This window comes from Lutra lutra, chromosome 12 (assembly GCF_902655055.1).
Source record: "Lutra lutra chromosome 12, mLutLut1.2, whole genome shotgun sequence".
Classification (NCBI taxonomy): domain Eukaryota; kingdom Metazoa; phylum Chordata; class Mammalia; order Carnivora; family Mustelidae; genus Lutra; species Lutra lutra.
Genome location: NC_062289.1, coordinates 60,834,692 through 60,851,446, shown reverse-complemented (window position 1 = coordinate 60,851,446; position 16,755 = coordinate 60,834,692). Strand labels below are relative to the sequence as shown.

The following is a 16,755-nucleotide window of genomic DNA, read 5'->3' as shown; positions in this document are numbered from 1 at the left end:
AGGAGAAAAGGGAAACCGTATACTCTTTCCCCCAGGAGTCATAGCAAGTAACCAACAAATCTGAGGCGAAAAGAAAAGTTCTCCAGAATGTACTAAGTGGGTACATATCTGAACGCCCACACCCATTCTCGGTAATTCCGGGGATTTCTCAGAGCCCATTCGGCTTTGAAACTTCTCACAATGACTTCACAAGAGGTCATTGGTCTGGATTGATTCCGGGTTCTATTTTTCTTAATCGATGCAAGTGTACGCGTGAACTTGGCACAAGTGACAGTTCCACAGAGTTGTTCAAGCCCCCGACTACTCTTGTGCCACACCTGTGCAGTTTTCCTGGCGCACCCAACGATTCTCTGGGTTTGTGTAAGCTCAGGGGCACTCCCTGTGGACGGGGATGCCAGGACGTGTGGCTTCTGTTTCCCGCAGAATGACCGGACGGAGCAGGGCTGAGGGTCTGCTGGAGCCAGCTGCGGTGGAAAGGCGCCGAGCAGGGGCAAGCCGACGCTTAAAAGTCCACGCGGCGGGAGAGGCCGCGCTTCTCCCTGCGCGCCGGCGCCGCGGGTGGGGGCGCGCTCGCCGCCTCGGTGCTCCGCGCCCGACTCGAGAGCTTCAGCGCAGGGGCGGGCTCTCCGCGCGCCGTCTCCGGAGCCGCGGTCCCATTGGTCCGTGGGCACGCCCGTCCCCGGAGTGAGGCTTCGAAAGTTTCATTGAAGGCAGAGAAGTGCGAGCCCGCGGGGAAGCCAGGGCTGCGCCGCCAGGGCGAGGCTGCACCGCCGCGGGCGGGGGGCGCGCTGGCATCCGGACGGCGTTTGGTTTTCATTTTATAATTGAGGCCGTGGAGGAGGGAATTGGAGCCAGACCCACTGGCTATGTGCTTTCGTCTCGATTTCTGCCCACGCTCGCACGATTCCTCCTAGTGAAGGAGGGACTCGTAGCGCCACCCCCGGACCGATAGCTCGAGCCCCGTGCAGTCGGGGATGGTTCTGCGCGCCTTGCCGCTCCCACCCGGGTCTCTTCGGCACGAATCTGGGGGGTGCAGAGGCTGAGCTGCACCGCCGCTCAACGATCTGCCACGGGGCGGCTCGGGACCTCGGGCAGCTCCGGGAGTCCGGGCCGAAGGCGGCGCGCCGCAGCCTGCGTGGGCAGGGGGCCGGCGGCCGGCCGCAGAGGCAAGTTGGCTCCGGTGGGGATTCCGGGAAGAAAACTGCCCTCCCGTCCCTGAGCGACGCTCCAGGAGCCAAGCTAAAGGACAACTCGCCCCTCCTGGCCCCTTTCCTCGCTGCGCCGCGCCCCCCCCCCCCCCCCCCGGGACCCTCCGAAGTGCCCCGTGCAGGGTACTGGCCCCGGCTCCCTGCTGAAGAGGCCGCCGCCGCCGGACTGGGGATTCCACACTTCATGGGCCAGTCGTGGGGGGGTCGGGCGCTTGGCGAGGGGGCTACCTAGAGCCTGGTTAGGGGAGGCCGAGCGCCCGGCGAGGCGTCGGGGAGAGATCGGCCAAGGGCGGCTGAGAGACCTGCAAGGGGTGAGCGAGAGCCGGGTGAGGGGAGGCCCACACCCCGGGGAGCGCGCCCTCGGGGCGGCCAGCGCGGCGGCCCTCTGCGAGGCGAAGCTGGGTCGGCTGCGAGCCGCCCGCCGCCCGAGGCCCTAGGTGGACATGGACCTGACGCCCCAGTCTTAGGGACCCTCGAAATTCTCCCTCGTGCTTGGACTCGCCGGACCGACGCGATGGCCTCGGAAGTGGTGTGCGGGCTCATCTTCAGGCTGCTGCTCCCCATCTGCCTGGCAGTAGGTGAGTGCGGTCCGCTAGCCGTGGTTACGTGGGGGAGGCTAGAGGGGGCACCTGGGGAGGAGCCCAGGCTACCGAGCAAACCTAAGTTAAGGGCTATAGCGCTCTGGAACGCGGTTGGGGAAGACGGCGCCTCTGTTCCTGTACTAGCGGAGTCAGACGCGTTTTGTCGCCCAGTGCCACAGCTGAGCTCCCTCACTTCCCGCGCCGGGGCGCACGACCGGGGTCTCGCAGAACGGTCCAGGGTTCTGACTGCCAGGTTTGGCGTGTGCTCAAGACTCTGTGTTGAATTTAGTTACACGTGGAATTTCTTTCGTAGAGTATTGACTTGCGCACGAGGGATGCCAATCTGCCTGGAAGGCGGTCGTAGACTGCCTTCCCAGGTACAGCGCAGCATCGAACCAGAGTTCCCCTGCGCCCGCGTCCGCAGACGCAAAGCACCTGGTGTACCCAGAAGGTACCGAAGCCATTTCGCCCCCACCCCGTATCCCAGCAATTGTGAGGGAAGAAGGGAAGGACTCTGGCCGTTCTAAAAAGAGAAGAAGTTAGAAGGTGCAGGGAAACAGTACCCTCGCGTTGCTCACTTTCTTTTATTCCGCAAAAGCCCGTACTACAAAAGCGCTGGATGCTGGGGCCATAGAGGACCAAGACGCAGCTCCGCCGTCTAGGCGCCCGCCCTTACAGATCTTTAAAGGGCTAGAGAGCCAAACTGGGACTCCTGGGACCGCTGAGGGTTAAGGGAAGGCCTGAAGGGAGGGTCTTCGACTCTTAGTCGATCTCACTATTTCTGCAGGGCCGGCGGGTCGTTAAAAACAACTGGGTGTCAGGTCCAAAGACTGGCATCCTGCCTAGAGTGAGAGTTTCTGAGGTGCTCTTGTAATAGAAGGTGCCCTGAATCCCACTTCTAGGAAAGACTGACAGCGCCTTACTTATCGCTTACCCCACCAGAGCTAGAAAACAGAACACCTTTTACCAAGCAGCAGCTGCCTTTACAAAAAAGCATGACCTTCGCAGAAAAAAGCCACCTTTCTGCAGTTTGCTAGAGGTTCAGGACTCAAGATCATACCTGTGCCAGGTGTTTTATTTGTGCAAGTAATCGACAGGGAGGCTCTAGAGTGTTTCTTGAGGGTCTAATCCCAGCTACTTGGAAGGATTTTGCAGTGGAGTGTTAAGTTGTCAGAAACCTCCGCGGAAAGCCAGAGAAGGCTTTCGGGTGAAAATAGTCCCTGGAGAAGGCACAGCGTCCTCGGGCAGCCGGAGGGGTCCGGGGCGCATGTGCTGGTCTTTCTTTGCCGTTTGAGTTTCGAGGCAGGACCATTTTGCAAGGATCCTTAACAACCACGCCCGGAGGTGAGGAGCGCAGCGTGCACGAAGTTTACGTGGACGTCTCCCTCAACCAGTTTGCTTAAAATTCAAAACGGAAAAGGCTTTGGGAGAGCCACATGGGGAAAACTGCGCCGCGATTGTGCTGGTCCCTTCCATACATACGGTCTGGGGAATCGTCTTGAGTATCTGAAGCGCCTGGCACCGTGCCTGGCACGTTTACTGTTTGCCCAGTGGAAGCCAGTGCAGGAGTTTACAAGGGGCTTTCAGTCTGAGGGCCAATCTGCTGTTGTCCGTGCGGACGGGGCAGGAGGCCTGGAGAGTGGCACGGGGATCAGAACGCACTCTCTTCCTCTCTCCGCGGTGTCCCCTTTCCCCACCTCCCCATCCCACTCCTTCCTCCACCCTAGCCTCTTTCTCCTCCCCGCCTCCTATCCGGGTAGCAACTCGCCAAGACTGTTGAAAGGGTTGGGCAGGTGGTTACCTGCTGCCAGCTCGATCCAGTCTGAGCTGAGTGTTGTGACAGCAGGGATTTTCGGCTGTTGGCCACCCACCTCGCCCTGAGCTTCGGCCCTGGCAGAACCCAGCTCAGCAGCCCGGGATGCCCCCGGGGTTGCGGGGGCCCGGGTTGTGTCATTCCGTCTAATCCCTGGTGGTCTACACCGCAAAGTCCATCAGTGGGACTGCTCTGAGCTCTGCCCTCCAGATGGGCAGGGGCGCACCGCACTCCCAGGTCCTGCGCGCCGAGGCCCGAGGCGCCCACGGGAGACTCCAGAGCAGCGCGAAGGTTGCCAGGGGTGCAGGGCGGAGCTGGGAACGCTGCCTGAGGACCGGGTACCCGCACGGCCCTGGGCTTCTGGCTCCCATCCTCTGACTTGTTCCTCGGTGCTCCGTGAGACCCCGCGCCCTGGCTAGCTCGCGGGACCGGACCTTCCTGGAAGGAGAGCTGGTTTCAGAGACTCAGATGCTAGCCCCTCGTCTTGCTCCAGAGTCCTGGGCCGCCTTTCCTTTCTTGCTTAGGCTTCTGGATTCCCACGCATTCTCCAGGCTAACAAAAGGAAGGCTAACCTGTATGTGGGTGGGTGGGTGGGGGTGCGGTGGAAGCCCCCAGCTTGGACTGGAGCCTGTTGCTTCCCCCACCCTTGTGGAAAGCCGACCTAAGGAAATGTGAAGCACAAGGACCTCGGACCTTGTCCCCTGCGTGCAAGAGAGCTAGAGCGAGAGCTCCTGGGAAGACCGGTGGGCTGATCCCGAGTAGCCCCTCACTTGTTGGCTGCTACTTAGGAAAGGCAACCCACTCCCCAGCGACTGTCAGAGGCCTTCTGATCCTTGTACTTGTAGGGACAAAAAGGGACTGGGTTGGTGTCGCCTGTTTTGGGCATTCAATTTTCAACAAGAACTGGTTATTTTCAAGGTTATTGGAGGGTTTTTCAGGTCTGCCTACTCCCACGGTGCTACTAAAACAAATATTCAGGTTTCTGTAATATCCTGGTTATGGAGAGTGCAATGATCTGTTTGTCATTACAATCGATTTTTACATTTTAGCCATCTATTTTTATATCTGGGCAAGGCAACCTTCAAAGCCAGGCCTTTGCAGAAGCTTGTGTATTTAAAAACAAAACAAAACATTTCTCTAACATTGATGTTGAAATTTTTTCTGCACAGATCTGCTCTAGTCATTTTGCCTAATGATAGATGTTCAGATTAACTGTCGTTGTGTTTAAGCAGATGCGTAAGGTTTTTCTTTTTTCCTGTAGAAAGAAGTTCACAGAGAAGTGAGAAGTGGAACAGGTCTCTTTAATGCAGGTGTTCTGTGGCTCTTGAGCGTGAAACACAAAATAAAAACTACGATCTAATATAAAATGGTTGTTTACCCTCCCAAATGAATATCCAGTGACAGATTTTTCCCACATCAGCAGAAACTGGGCACTTTAAAGATTTCCAGAATTATTTATGATTATTGAGTAGCCATTCTGACTTTTTTCTTACAAATACTACATAGTGGGGGGGAAGCCAGACAAAAATCTTCTATATTATGAAATCTCTAATAATTATAATACTATCTGATCGTTGTTGAGTGCTTTAAAAATATTTTTATACTCTTTTTCTTTTAACATGACTGTACTGTCCCACCCATCTTTAAGTCTATGATTTGAGTCTGTTTCTGGGTCAAAACTGGAATTGTACATTTTAATTCACATGCCCTTGACCCATGCATTCCAGTGCTGGTTGGCGTTTCCTAACGTCTTGGCTAAAGAGGCAACTTAACCATTTTCAGGGCAGGGGAGGGGAGCTGGCTTAGACAGGACAGATTGGTCCAGGAAGAGCAGACTCACAGTGGCATCACTACCTTTTGCTTCCCTTAAATGAAGTGGCCAGAGCTTAGGAGAGAACCCAGCAGAACAGGAGACTATAAAGCACACAAAGAGAATTAACCAACCAACTAGTGTTCTGAGAAAACAAAACAAAACAAAAAAATCACACTTGTGTAATTATGCAAATCCTGGAATAATTTCTAAAATTCCCTTTAGAGATACTGGATAAAAATTAGAGCAAAACCACGGTGTTACTTTTGAAATATGTATGGGTGTAGCTATCTAAATATAATTTTTTTTCTCTACAGCATAATACATTTCTCCCTATGTGGTATGTGTTATTTCGAAATCACACTGACATACACTCAAAGAATTATAGATGGTGCCTCATCGGAGGTGTCCCCTTTGTCTTGCCCCTGCTGTAGTTCTCAGTGGAAGGAGGCTTCATCTGTTGAAGGATGCATTAACAGTGTTCAAAGTTATTTCTTTTCTGTTATACCTTCTTACTCTTATGCACATAGATATTATTTATCATTTTTGGAAAGGAGAAAAGTAATAGTGGGAAGGATTAGAAATAGGTAGTTTAATTCTGAAATAAAATATTTTATAGGGGCACCTGGGTGGCTCAGTGGATTAAGCCTCTGCCTTTGGCTCAGGTCATGATCTCAGGGTCCTGGGATAGAGCCCCACATCAGGGTCTCTGCTCGGCGGGGAGCCTGCTTCCCTCCTCTCTCTCTGCCTGCCTCTCTGCCTACTTGTGATCTCTGTCTGTCAAATAAATAAGTAAATAATAAAATCTTTAAAAATATATTTTATAAACACAGATGGACATGGTCATTTTGTTACATGGGTTGTGGGAGCTGGAACTGTGTTCAGCCTCTGGGTTTGGCATGGGCTGTGTTGCTTTGCAGGAAAAATATGTTTGTTCATAGTTAGTGATAAGCAGGCTTCTTTGTACCTCACTTTCGGGGAAAAGGGGTTGTGACTTGGCAGTTTCAGACATCTCTGTTCACATCCTCGCTCTGCCCTTTACTATGTGATCATTGAGTTGTTTGTACTTCTTCTCTTTTCTTTCTGTAAAAGGGAGTTTTTAATGTCTCCTTCCTTGAGCAGGTGGGAAATAGTGCTGTGCACACCTTGTGTAATGCCCAACACTCTGCAAGTGTTCAAAGTGGGAGGTATTATTATTGCATTTATGTAGATGAGCAGAAGAGCAGGGATGCTTGAGGAATGTGTTGGTAGAAATTAAGACTAACCAGTAGTGACGTGGGTCATAAGGATACTGATATGAGTAGGTGGGATTCACATGAGAGCAACTCTGTACCTTCCTACGACCAAATTACACCATTGAAAGTGGGTGGGTGTATGTGTGTATTGTGGAAGAATTTTTAGTTATCAGGATTTTTCACACCAGTTTTGCTTGATATTCTACATATGCACGTTGCATTCTCTGGTTAAATAATAGGGTCTCCCTCCACCTGTGCTGATAGTGCTGACTTTTGACTTTCTGACTCTATACCACCATTTTCATGGTATTTATTGAATATGATTTTACTTATTTATCTGCTTTTACACAGGCATTTTCCTTTTAGTTCCTATGCTACTGTAATTGTATAAGAAGTTGCACAGTAACAATATATAATATTATAACTTTTCCCATAAATATTCAGGAAAACTTAGAATAATACAGGCACATCTAGATATTTAAGAGCAATCGATTAAGAAGAATATGATTATACAACATATATAAAATAAAAAATTAAATTTTGTAAGAGCTGTAGATTTAAACATTTGCTTTGAGGACATGGAATCAGGTATACACAATAAAACAAGTATATCATTGAATTGAGGCTAAACACAAAGCTGTATTGGAAAACATTTTCAAAATGTTTGGCTGTAAGAGATAAGCATATATGAGGCTTATCCCATTCACCAGATCCTCCACTTGGCCTTTCAGACCCATCAGGACATGGCAGGATCAAGAAGGATACATACTCAGGATCTTTGGAAAGAGCACTTTTAGACATTTTTGACAATTTCATAATTGTGACCTCCCCAATGATTATCTAATGGGCATGGCCTGTTTAGCGAAATCATTTTTAAAATTTAAGAGTGATAAGAAATTTTTTTGTATCTTTTCTGTTTATTGGTAGATTTTTGAAAAACTACATGTAATAGTCCTTAAAAATGCATTTCAAGGGGCGCCTGGGTGACTCAGTGGGTTAAGTCTCTGCCTTCAACTCAGGTCATGATCTCAGGGTCCTGGGATGGAGCCCCACATCAGGCTCTCTGCTCAGTGGGGAGCCGGCTTCCCCCTCTCTCTCTCTCTGCCTGCTTCTCTGCCTACTTGTAATCTCTCTTTGTCAAATAAATAAATAAAATCTTTTTTAAAAAATACATTTAAAGTCTCCTGCAGAATATACATTTTTTTTGTTTGCTTCATTTTATCGTATCAGGATGGTGAAGTTTTCCAATTGTCACTTTTGAATGATTTTCTTTGCTGAACTTGTAGGCACGATTCTGCCTTCAATGAGGATATTATGGATGGACATATTTAAACGTTTTGGTATGTGAATTCCAAATTTTAGATACATTTTATAAAGAAGAATGGATCTTTTGTATCTATGTGGTTAGTTCCCGCTTTCTGTTACAATTTCACCAGTCATGTGGGGGTGAAGGTGTTGCTAAGACTTTGCTCTCTTATTTTTATTTTACTTTTATTTTCCAGTTTTATTGAGAAATAACTGACAAACATCCCTGTATTAATGAAGGGCACACAGCACGATGGCTTAACTTACATATATCACAATATATGTGATCACCACAGTAGGTTCAGCTAACATCCATCTTCTCATATAGATACCATAAAATGAGCAGAAAAAAGAAAAGAATGAAGGAGAAGAATTCTCATGATGGGAACTCAGAATTTCTTCTCAACACCTTTGCTGTATGTCACACAGCAGTGTTAGCTGTAGCCATCATGCTGTCCATTACATCTCTAATACTTGTACGTCTTACAACTGGAAGGCTGTATCTTTGACCAACTTCCTCTAATTCCCCTGTTTCCTATCCCCTGCCTTTATTTTATTTTATTTTTTTTTTAGATTCCACATATAAGTGAAATGTTACAGTATTTATTTTGTATTTCTCTGACTTATTTCACTTAGCATAATGCCCTTGAGATCCATCTATATTGTTGCAAATGATAGGATTTCCTCATTTTTTAATGGCTGAATAATACTCCATTGTGTGTGTAGGTGTGTATGTATATGTATGTTTCTTTATACATTCATCCATCAATAGACACTTAGGTTGTTCCCATGTCTTTGCTACTGTAAATAAAGCTGCTATAAAAGTGGGGTGCAAATATCTTCCTGAGTTAGTGTTTTCATTATCATTAGATATATTCCCAGAAGCTGAGTTGCTGAATAATATAGTTTTTCTATTTTTAATTTTTTTTTTTTTTTTGAGGATCCTTCATGCTGTTTTTCATGGTGGCCACACCATTTTACAATCCCACCAACAGGCACAAGGGCTCTCTTTTCTTCACATCCCTGCTAGCATTTGTTATCTTGTCTTTTTAATGATGGCCATTCTAATGGGTGTGAGATGCTATCTCACTGTAGTTTTAAATTGAATTTCCCTAATGATTAGTCATGTTGAGCGCTTTTCATGTACCTGTTGGCCTTTTGTGTATCTTCTTTGGAAAAATGTCTATCCAGGTTATTTTCCCATTTGTTAATTGGTCTATTTGATTTTTTGCTGTTGAGTTGTAAAGTTCTTTATATGTTTTGGATATTAATAGGTTGTCATTTATTTCACTTTGTTGTTGTTGTAGTTGTTGTTGTTTTTCAGTGCAAAAACTTTTTAGTTTGATGTAATCTCACTTGTTTATTTGGTTTTGTTCCTTATGCTTTAAGTGCCACATCCAAAAATTCATTACCAAATGTCATGCTGTGGAGATTTGTTCTTATGTTTTCTTCCAGAAATTTCATGGCTTCGGGTCTTGTCTTTTAGTCTTCAATCATTTTGACTTAATTTCTGTGAGTGGTATAAGATATGGGTTCAGTTTCATTCTTTCACATGTGAATATCCAGTTTTTCCAACACCATTTATTAAAGAGACCATCTTTTCTCCATTGAATATTCTTAGCTCCCTTATCAAATATTAGTTGACTGTGTGTGTTTGCGTTTATATCTGAGCTCTCAATTCAGTTCTATTCATCTGTTTGAGTGTTTTTATGCAAATACCATACGTTTTGATGACTATATCTTTATGGTATAACTTGAAATCAAGAAGCATGATGCCTCTTGCTTTGTTCTTTCTCAAGATATCTTTGTCTATTCAGGGTCTTTTTTGCTTTCTTATAAACTTTAGGAGTGTTTTACCTACTTCTGTAAACAATGCTACTGGAATATCAGTAAGGATTGCATTGAATCTATAGATGGCTTTTGGCAGTATTGACATTTTAATAATATTAATTCTTCCAGTCCATGAACATGGGATACCGTTCTGTTTATCTGTGTCACCTTTAATTTCTTTCATCAATATCTTGTCATTTTCAGCATAGATATCTTTCATCTTCTTAGTATTTCATCATTAAATTTCTTCCTAAGTATTTCATTGTTTTTGATGCTATTGGAAATTTCTTTTTTCTTGTTTTGAAAATTTCATTGTTAGTGCATTAACTGCTCTCTTAAGGAGTTATTTATTCTATTACCCCAAATCAGATGGATTCTCCTGTATTTTTTTCCAACTCTGAACTCTCTCGCTCCCTCCCTGCCTCCTCCTTGCTTTAGACTTGGTTTGATCAACACCAAGCTTCTTATCCTCCCCCTACAGCCAGCTCTCATGAGCTCAGTGCAGAATTTCCTTCCTCTCCTTGACCTGTACAGTTACAATGATACTGTTGGTGTCATTGACCCTCAGGTGCAAGAGCTTTGCAAATAAAATATCTTGTTCATAGATGTTCCTCTAGGTTTGTCTGTAATCTTTCATCTCATTCAATAGAAGGGTTGTCTTGGATTCACATTCTGCATGTCCTATAGTGTTGGAGAACCTCAGACCTCCATCTTGGCCTCTTGGTCTCTTTCCATCCTTCCCAAGTGCTGAGCCAGGTGTGACTTTGCCTGCTCAAAGCTCTCCAGAATTGATTCTGGAGATCATGGGGTTTTTGTCAGCATCAGTTACATTCCAGTCTCACCCCAGTCAAATCAGGCAAACCACTCTTGCCATTCTGTTCCATACAGTGAGTGCTTGGTTATCAGCACACGGAATTTGTATTCTTCTCCTGGGAGCAAGTAGATTCTTTTCTCTGTGGATAGATGACTTTTTCAGCCAGTTTCAATCAAAGGCAGTTTTATTCTTTGCAAGTCCTTCTTTAAAATACAGGTTACTCAGGCTAACGAAGTTTAGATAAGATAAATTTTATATCTGTCACATGATAGTCAAGATGTAGGTGATTGAAAGAAGATATTTAACTACACTCTATGATGTTACATGGGGAAATCATCATTGCTACCTTGCAGGTGTTGCAGTCCTCCCTGGGGTTGAAGGTAGTCTGTTCCCATGTTTACATCAAATTGAAGGATGGAGGAAATAAACACAGAGGGACAATTCTTCCTCATCTTCTAAGGACACAACCTGAAGTTGCATGAATCGCTTCTGTTCAGATCCCATTAGCTTGAGTTTAATAATATTATTTACCAATTCCACTGCAAGGAAATCTGGGAAATGTCTTTAGTTTGGCTGGTAATGAGCTCAGCTAACAATGGGGGAAGATGGCTCTGTTACAGTGATAGAGAAGGAGAGAATGAAGATCAAATATTAGTCTCTTTCTCCTCTTGCAGACACTGCTGATATGTCTGCCATCTCCACTTTGTTTCCAGACCTATAACTAGACTCAGGTTTTAGCATGCTCTTCAAGGTGAAGTACAAAGTGTGATTCATGAAAATCCAAAAGAACTGAGTTTTCCAATTTAAACAGACAGAAGTTTGAGGAACATATGCAGGAATGGGAGCTTAAGGGTATAGGATAATATAAAGAAGAAACATAAGGTTAGATCTGGCCAAATTTATTGATCTGGAACCACTAAGAAGAAATTCTGGATTCAGTGTTGTTTCTCTAGGGGTTAGAAAGGGCTCTGTTTATGTGGTTGATTGGTTGGCTGGGACAGGGACAAAAAGGTGACCTACGCTAAATGAAGTTGTAATGCCAGTCTTGTCTTGGTACACTATAGTGGAAGAGATCCAAAGGCTTAGGGAGATTGGAATGATAGAGTGAATTTATCATGTAAGACCAGCTCATGCACCTGGTCCAGAGGACACATGGGTTCTCCACAACTGAGAAATAAATTTGTGAGAAGACCCTCAAAATTCTCAAAGAGTTCTGTGGTTGCTCTTCCCTGTAGGTCAAATATTACAGTAGAAACTACTACCATTGACTGGGGATCCTTAAATACAATGGGGATATTTGGGTCCCAGGCACCAAATGGCCCACTTAATTGCCCAAGCCAAGGTGGGTGTGGTTACCGTAATAGACAGTGCAGTCAAAGCAGTAGTCAGAATAGTCTGACTTGAGGAGAACTTGACCTTTGGCTTGTTGGACCTGGTGTCCCTAGAAGAAATAGATAGGCAGTGTACTAAATTCTGACTTGATCTGTATACACGGAGGAGTTGTAATTCAAATGAACCAAAGTCTGACTTGAATCCGAGTCAGGGAATCCTAGAGTCAATCCAGAGTCAGGGCCCCTCAGTTACCTCCCAGGCCTGAGCCAGTTTATAGACTCAGAACCCTGAATGAAGGACTTGTTAAGAAATGGCCAAAAGGGCCATCGGTCAACTAGAAAAAAAGAATCTACTTGCTACCAGGATGAGAATACAAACTTTCTGGGCTGATGGCCAGGCACTGTATTGCGGGTGGAATGGCAGCCTGATTTGGCTGAATGAAGGCTGGAATGTAATTGATGCTGAGAAAAGCCCTAACTACTCTTAACTCAGAATAGCAGACGAGGTCTCCTGGATGTAGGAGCCTCTACCTGCCAACCACACTTCCATTTTACTTTCCTCGCTTTATTTTGGCCAATAAGTATCTTCATTTAAAGTGTAGATATTTTTGGAAAGATTAGATGACTGTCTGTCATTCACATGATAATATAAGTTAGTTCAAATAGCTTATTTTCCTTTTTTCACCTAGTTGGGATGGAGTGGAAATTTTAACTGATTGGGGAGACATCGTTGTTAATTGTTGGATGTAGGTATGGTGTAGATCCTAGGGATCTTTTTTTTTTTTTTTTTTTTTAAGGAGCCATAATACCCCTGGGCATTTAGGGGCTTACCAGGATGTATTCCAATACCTAAAGCACAAGGAAAACAGAACACAAAAATCCTTACCCCCTCCTTCTTTTATTTGTATTATGTGGTTCGTTCGTTCTTTCTTTTAAATTAAAGATGGTGAACTTTTTTTTTTTTTAAGATTTTATCTATTTATTTGACAGACAGAGTTCAGAAGTAGGCAGAGCGGCAGGTGGGGTGGGGGGTGGGGGACGCAGGCTCCCCACTGAGCAGAGAGCCTGAAGCAGGGCTCGATCCCAGGACCCTGAGACCATGACCTGAGCCAAAAGCAGAGGCTTAACCCACAGAGCCACCGGTGCCCCTATTATCTGGTTTCTGACATCCAAGGGGAACCTGTTTTGATTAAGTACCCCAGCTCTAAAGTCAAGTCATTTAGGTACAGATCTTGGCCTGTCCTACTAGCTATGTGACCTTAATCAAGCTGTTTAACCCCTTTGTTCTTTGGAAAAGTTTCATCTGAAAAATGAGTTGATAGTAATATGACCTATAGCCCCAAGCACTTGCAAGGCTTAGATGACAGTGCTTTTGCCACCCAAATTCTTGGTGCAGCGCATGACACATGGTAAACACTCAATAAATCCTAAGTCTGAGGATTAGTTCCAGCCTCGGAAATCAGGCATTGCTATTAGTCAAAGGCTGGTTTGAGAATCTGCACATTAGAAGCAACATAGTTTCAATGTGCAGATGATTTGGAGTTCCAGTCAACTTCCAAAGAAGCTTTGGAATGAGACCTGTTGGAAGTTGAGGACTGTTTATCTGGTCCCCATATACTCCCTCCCATTTCCCCTATCATTTATGCTGGAAGGCTCTGTGTCATTGTTTACTGTGACCTTTGGAACAATGTGACATCTGTGAGATCATCTTCCCTTCTTCAACTCTCCTTCCCAGGCAGAATGAAGTGTTCCCTCTGTGTTTACCTGGCCCTTGGTTCCTATTGTCACAGAGTCTTGTACTTAGTTGTATGATTGTTCTCCTCCCTTCCATGTATCTGCAAGTTCAGGGACCTGGTGTAATCCTTCTTGATCTCCTTAGCACTCACTTACTACCTAATGCGTAATAGGTATTTAAACTAAACACACACACACACGCACACACACACACACATTTATATTTATTTATTTATTTATTTTTGAAGATTTTATTTATTTATTTGAGAAAGAGAGACAGAGTGACAGAGTTAGCGAGAGAGCACACAAGCAGGGAGGAGAGGGAGATGCAGGGTCCTGCTGAGCAGGGAACCTGATGCTGGGCTCAATCCCAGGACCCTGGGATCATGACCAGAGCTGAAGGCAGAAGTTTAACTGATTGAGCCACCCTGGTGCCCCTAATATATATATATTTTTGAATTGGAGGGGTTTTTTTGGCTGCAGAGTTGTGTCCAGTCGCTATACTTTGGCTGTCTGGCAAGGGCTAAAGCATCCAGTGAATTTTGAAGAAACATTTGCTAATTGATTAGTTAAGGAAATTCACAGGCTGAACATTTTCTCTTGAGTATCTCAGACATGGGAAAATTCTGTTAGGTCAAGCATCTCCTAGCCATTGGGTTTTCTGTGTTTGAAGATAAAATTCACAGGTCTAACTTCCATGCCCTGTGACTTTCAAAACATGAATTTGATCAACATGGGGATGAATAAATTTTACTTGCTCTGCAGCGACTAGAGAAGGAGAAATGCATTTGATAGTGGTAAAGCTTGCCCGGAGCATCATCCTTGAAGTGCATATGATTTTTTAAAATGTTTTTCAGCTCTCCCGGAACCACACAAATCGATCTGTTTTCTGCTGTGGTCAGATACGCTCTGTTAGCAGTTTTGGCCACAGGTGCAGGAAGGAGGAAGAGTGTCAAACCTTAACAAGCTGATAATTTTGAACCAGAGCTCCATGGAAATGATTTATAGATCTGCACAGCATTGAGTGGTTCCTGCTCCTGCCATTTCTTTTCTCTTTTCGCATTCCCCAGACTCTACCTGCCTCTAGCAGCCTTCCTCTTTGGCATCACCATGGAAGGACGTGCCCCTGCTGGACGGTCTGCACTGCAAGTGTTTTGGAAAGGGCCCTGGTCTGAAAGTCTCACGAATGAGTCTTGGCCTTATTCATAATGAGCTATGTGACTTTGCCAAGTCACAGAAACTCTCTATTCCTCAACTACATGATTCAGAATATGAGGTGCTCAAGCCTGAGAAGTATTTTCATGGTCCTTACCGTAAAATATATGCACATTTTTTTTTTCTTCAATATTAGAAGACATGACTGTAAAGCATTGCTTTTTTAACCAACACACCAGAATTTTTACATCTGAATTGTTCTGGGCCCTTCGTAACTGTCACACGTAAATCATTTCACACTTGATCTCAAAGAAATGTTAGAAAAGGAGAGGAAAATAATTTTGGGTCGTGGTGGGTATTTGAGGGCTTTTCACAAGAGCTGGTATGGAGGAGGGTTTAGGTTTTTGTAATCCTCACATCTCTATGACTCTCCAGCCCTGCTCCCAACACAGAATCACACACGCATCATTATTGGGGATGATAATAAAGAAAAACAAAATGTGTGGTCAAATCTGGTTGAGAATCAGCTGTGTACAGCTTTGCGGAACCAAAGGAATTTTGCCACCCATCGTTTATGGTCAGACATGCCTGTAAGGAAAACCTAAATATGTGGAGTTATTAATTGAAGCTAAATAACGGTAGAGACCTGGAATTATATAACAACATTTGAACCAGGAATATATTTATTTTTGAGCAAAACATTGAATTTATCAAAATGTAGCATGTCAGTGACATTGTAGACCTCATGAGATTTTAGCTGGGCCATTCTGTTACACAGACAAGGACAAGGTGCCGTGGCGGGGTGGGGGTGGGGGCATAAAAACTCAGGTGTGTGTAGGTAAGAGTCCCAGCCCGGGCTGGGGGTGGAGGGTACCCTGTAGGGGTACTGCTCTCTCCTGGCTGTGGGGATCCTGTGGGGGTATGAGCTCCCCACACTTCAAAGCCTCTACCTACTCCTCCTCTCTCACTCTTTTGAGACTTCCAGTTTTAAAAGTCTTTTGAATTACCCCGACCAGCGGAATCCTGACTCTTGTTGGCCTTCGGTCCTGAAGTCAGGATAGATGATAGCTGTGAAGCCTTCCTAGCTGGAACCAGACAGTTAAAGGTCAGATTATAAGGCTACGGGAAGATGTAGAGTTGTAAAATGGGGTTTGTTTGGGGGGAGCCAACATTTTCCAGAAAACTCCAGATCCCTGGAATTTATCATCCATGACCACAAACCTCTTTAGCAATAACGTTCAGTGTCCTCACTCTCGCTGTTGCATTGCCACACGGTTGGACTGTACTAGGCCCCCCACCAGCATTGCTCAACACCCCCACCCCAAGCACACCTTCTTGGGCTATGTACGAACATTAAAACCATCCTTGACATGCAACAGTTTCCAATCATGGAGCTTAATCAGAAGGGATGTGGCACAAACCCCCAAGGCATTGTTAAATTGGATATCAAAATATTTTGAGGAATTATCTTTAGAATAATGGTGACCACCCAAAGTTACTACCTAGAAGGGAACAAAGCAGGGATTATCTTATTCTTATGACCCTGATCAGTTATCTGTTCCAATACTCAGATTTGCATATTAGATCTAGCCCCAGAAAGTACATTTTAAATGTAGCTCTCTGGCCATTCCAAAACATCACAGTCATGAAAGACAGGAGAGTCTAGGGAACTTTCACAGAGTGGAAAAGACAAAGAAAACAGGAAACTAAATGCATTGTGACATCCTGGATTGGGTCCCTGGAATGGAAGAAGTATGTTAATGGTAATCTGGTGAAATCCAAATAAAATTGACAGTTGAGTTAAGAGTATTGTACCAGGGGCGCCTGGTTGGCTCAGTGGGTTAAGCCTCTACCTTCAGCTCAGGTCATGATCTCGGGGTCCTGGGATCGAGCCCCACATCAGGCTCTCTGCACAGCAGGGAGCCTGCTTCCCCCTCTC

General features: G+C 45.3%; 1 protein-coding gene across 2 annotated transcripts in view; it reads left to right on the top strand.

Annotated features, from left to right (window-relative positions):
• Positions 1-735: 735 nt before the first annotated feature.
• PIEZO2 (piezo type mechanosensitive ion channel component 2) overlaps positions 736-16,755 on the top strand; it is a 471,611-nt gene continuing 455,591 nt past the window's right edge. For both annotated transcript variants that reach the window (XM_047697821.1, XM_047697822.1), the window contains exon 1: positions 736-1,786. In XM_047697821.1, the coding sequence (XP_047553777.1) occupies positions 1,723-1,786 (64 nt within the window). In that variant the 5' untranslated portion in view covers positions 736-1,722. The remainder of the gene's footprint in view (positions 1,787-16,755) is intronic.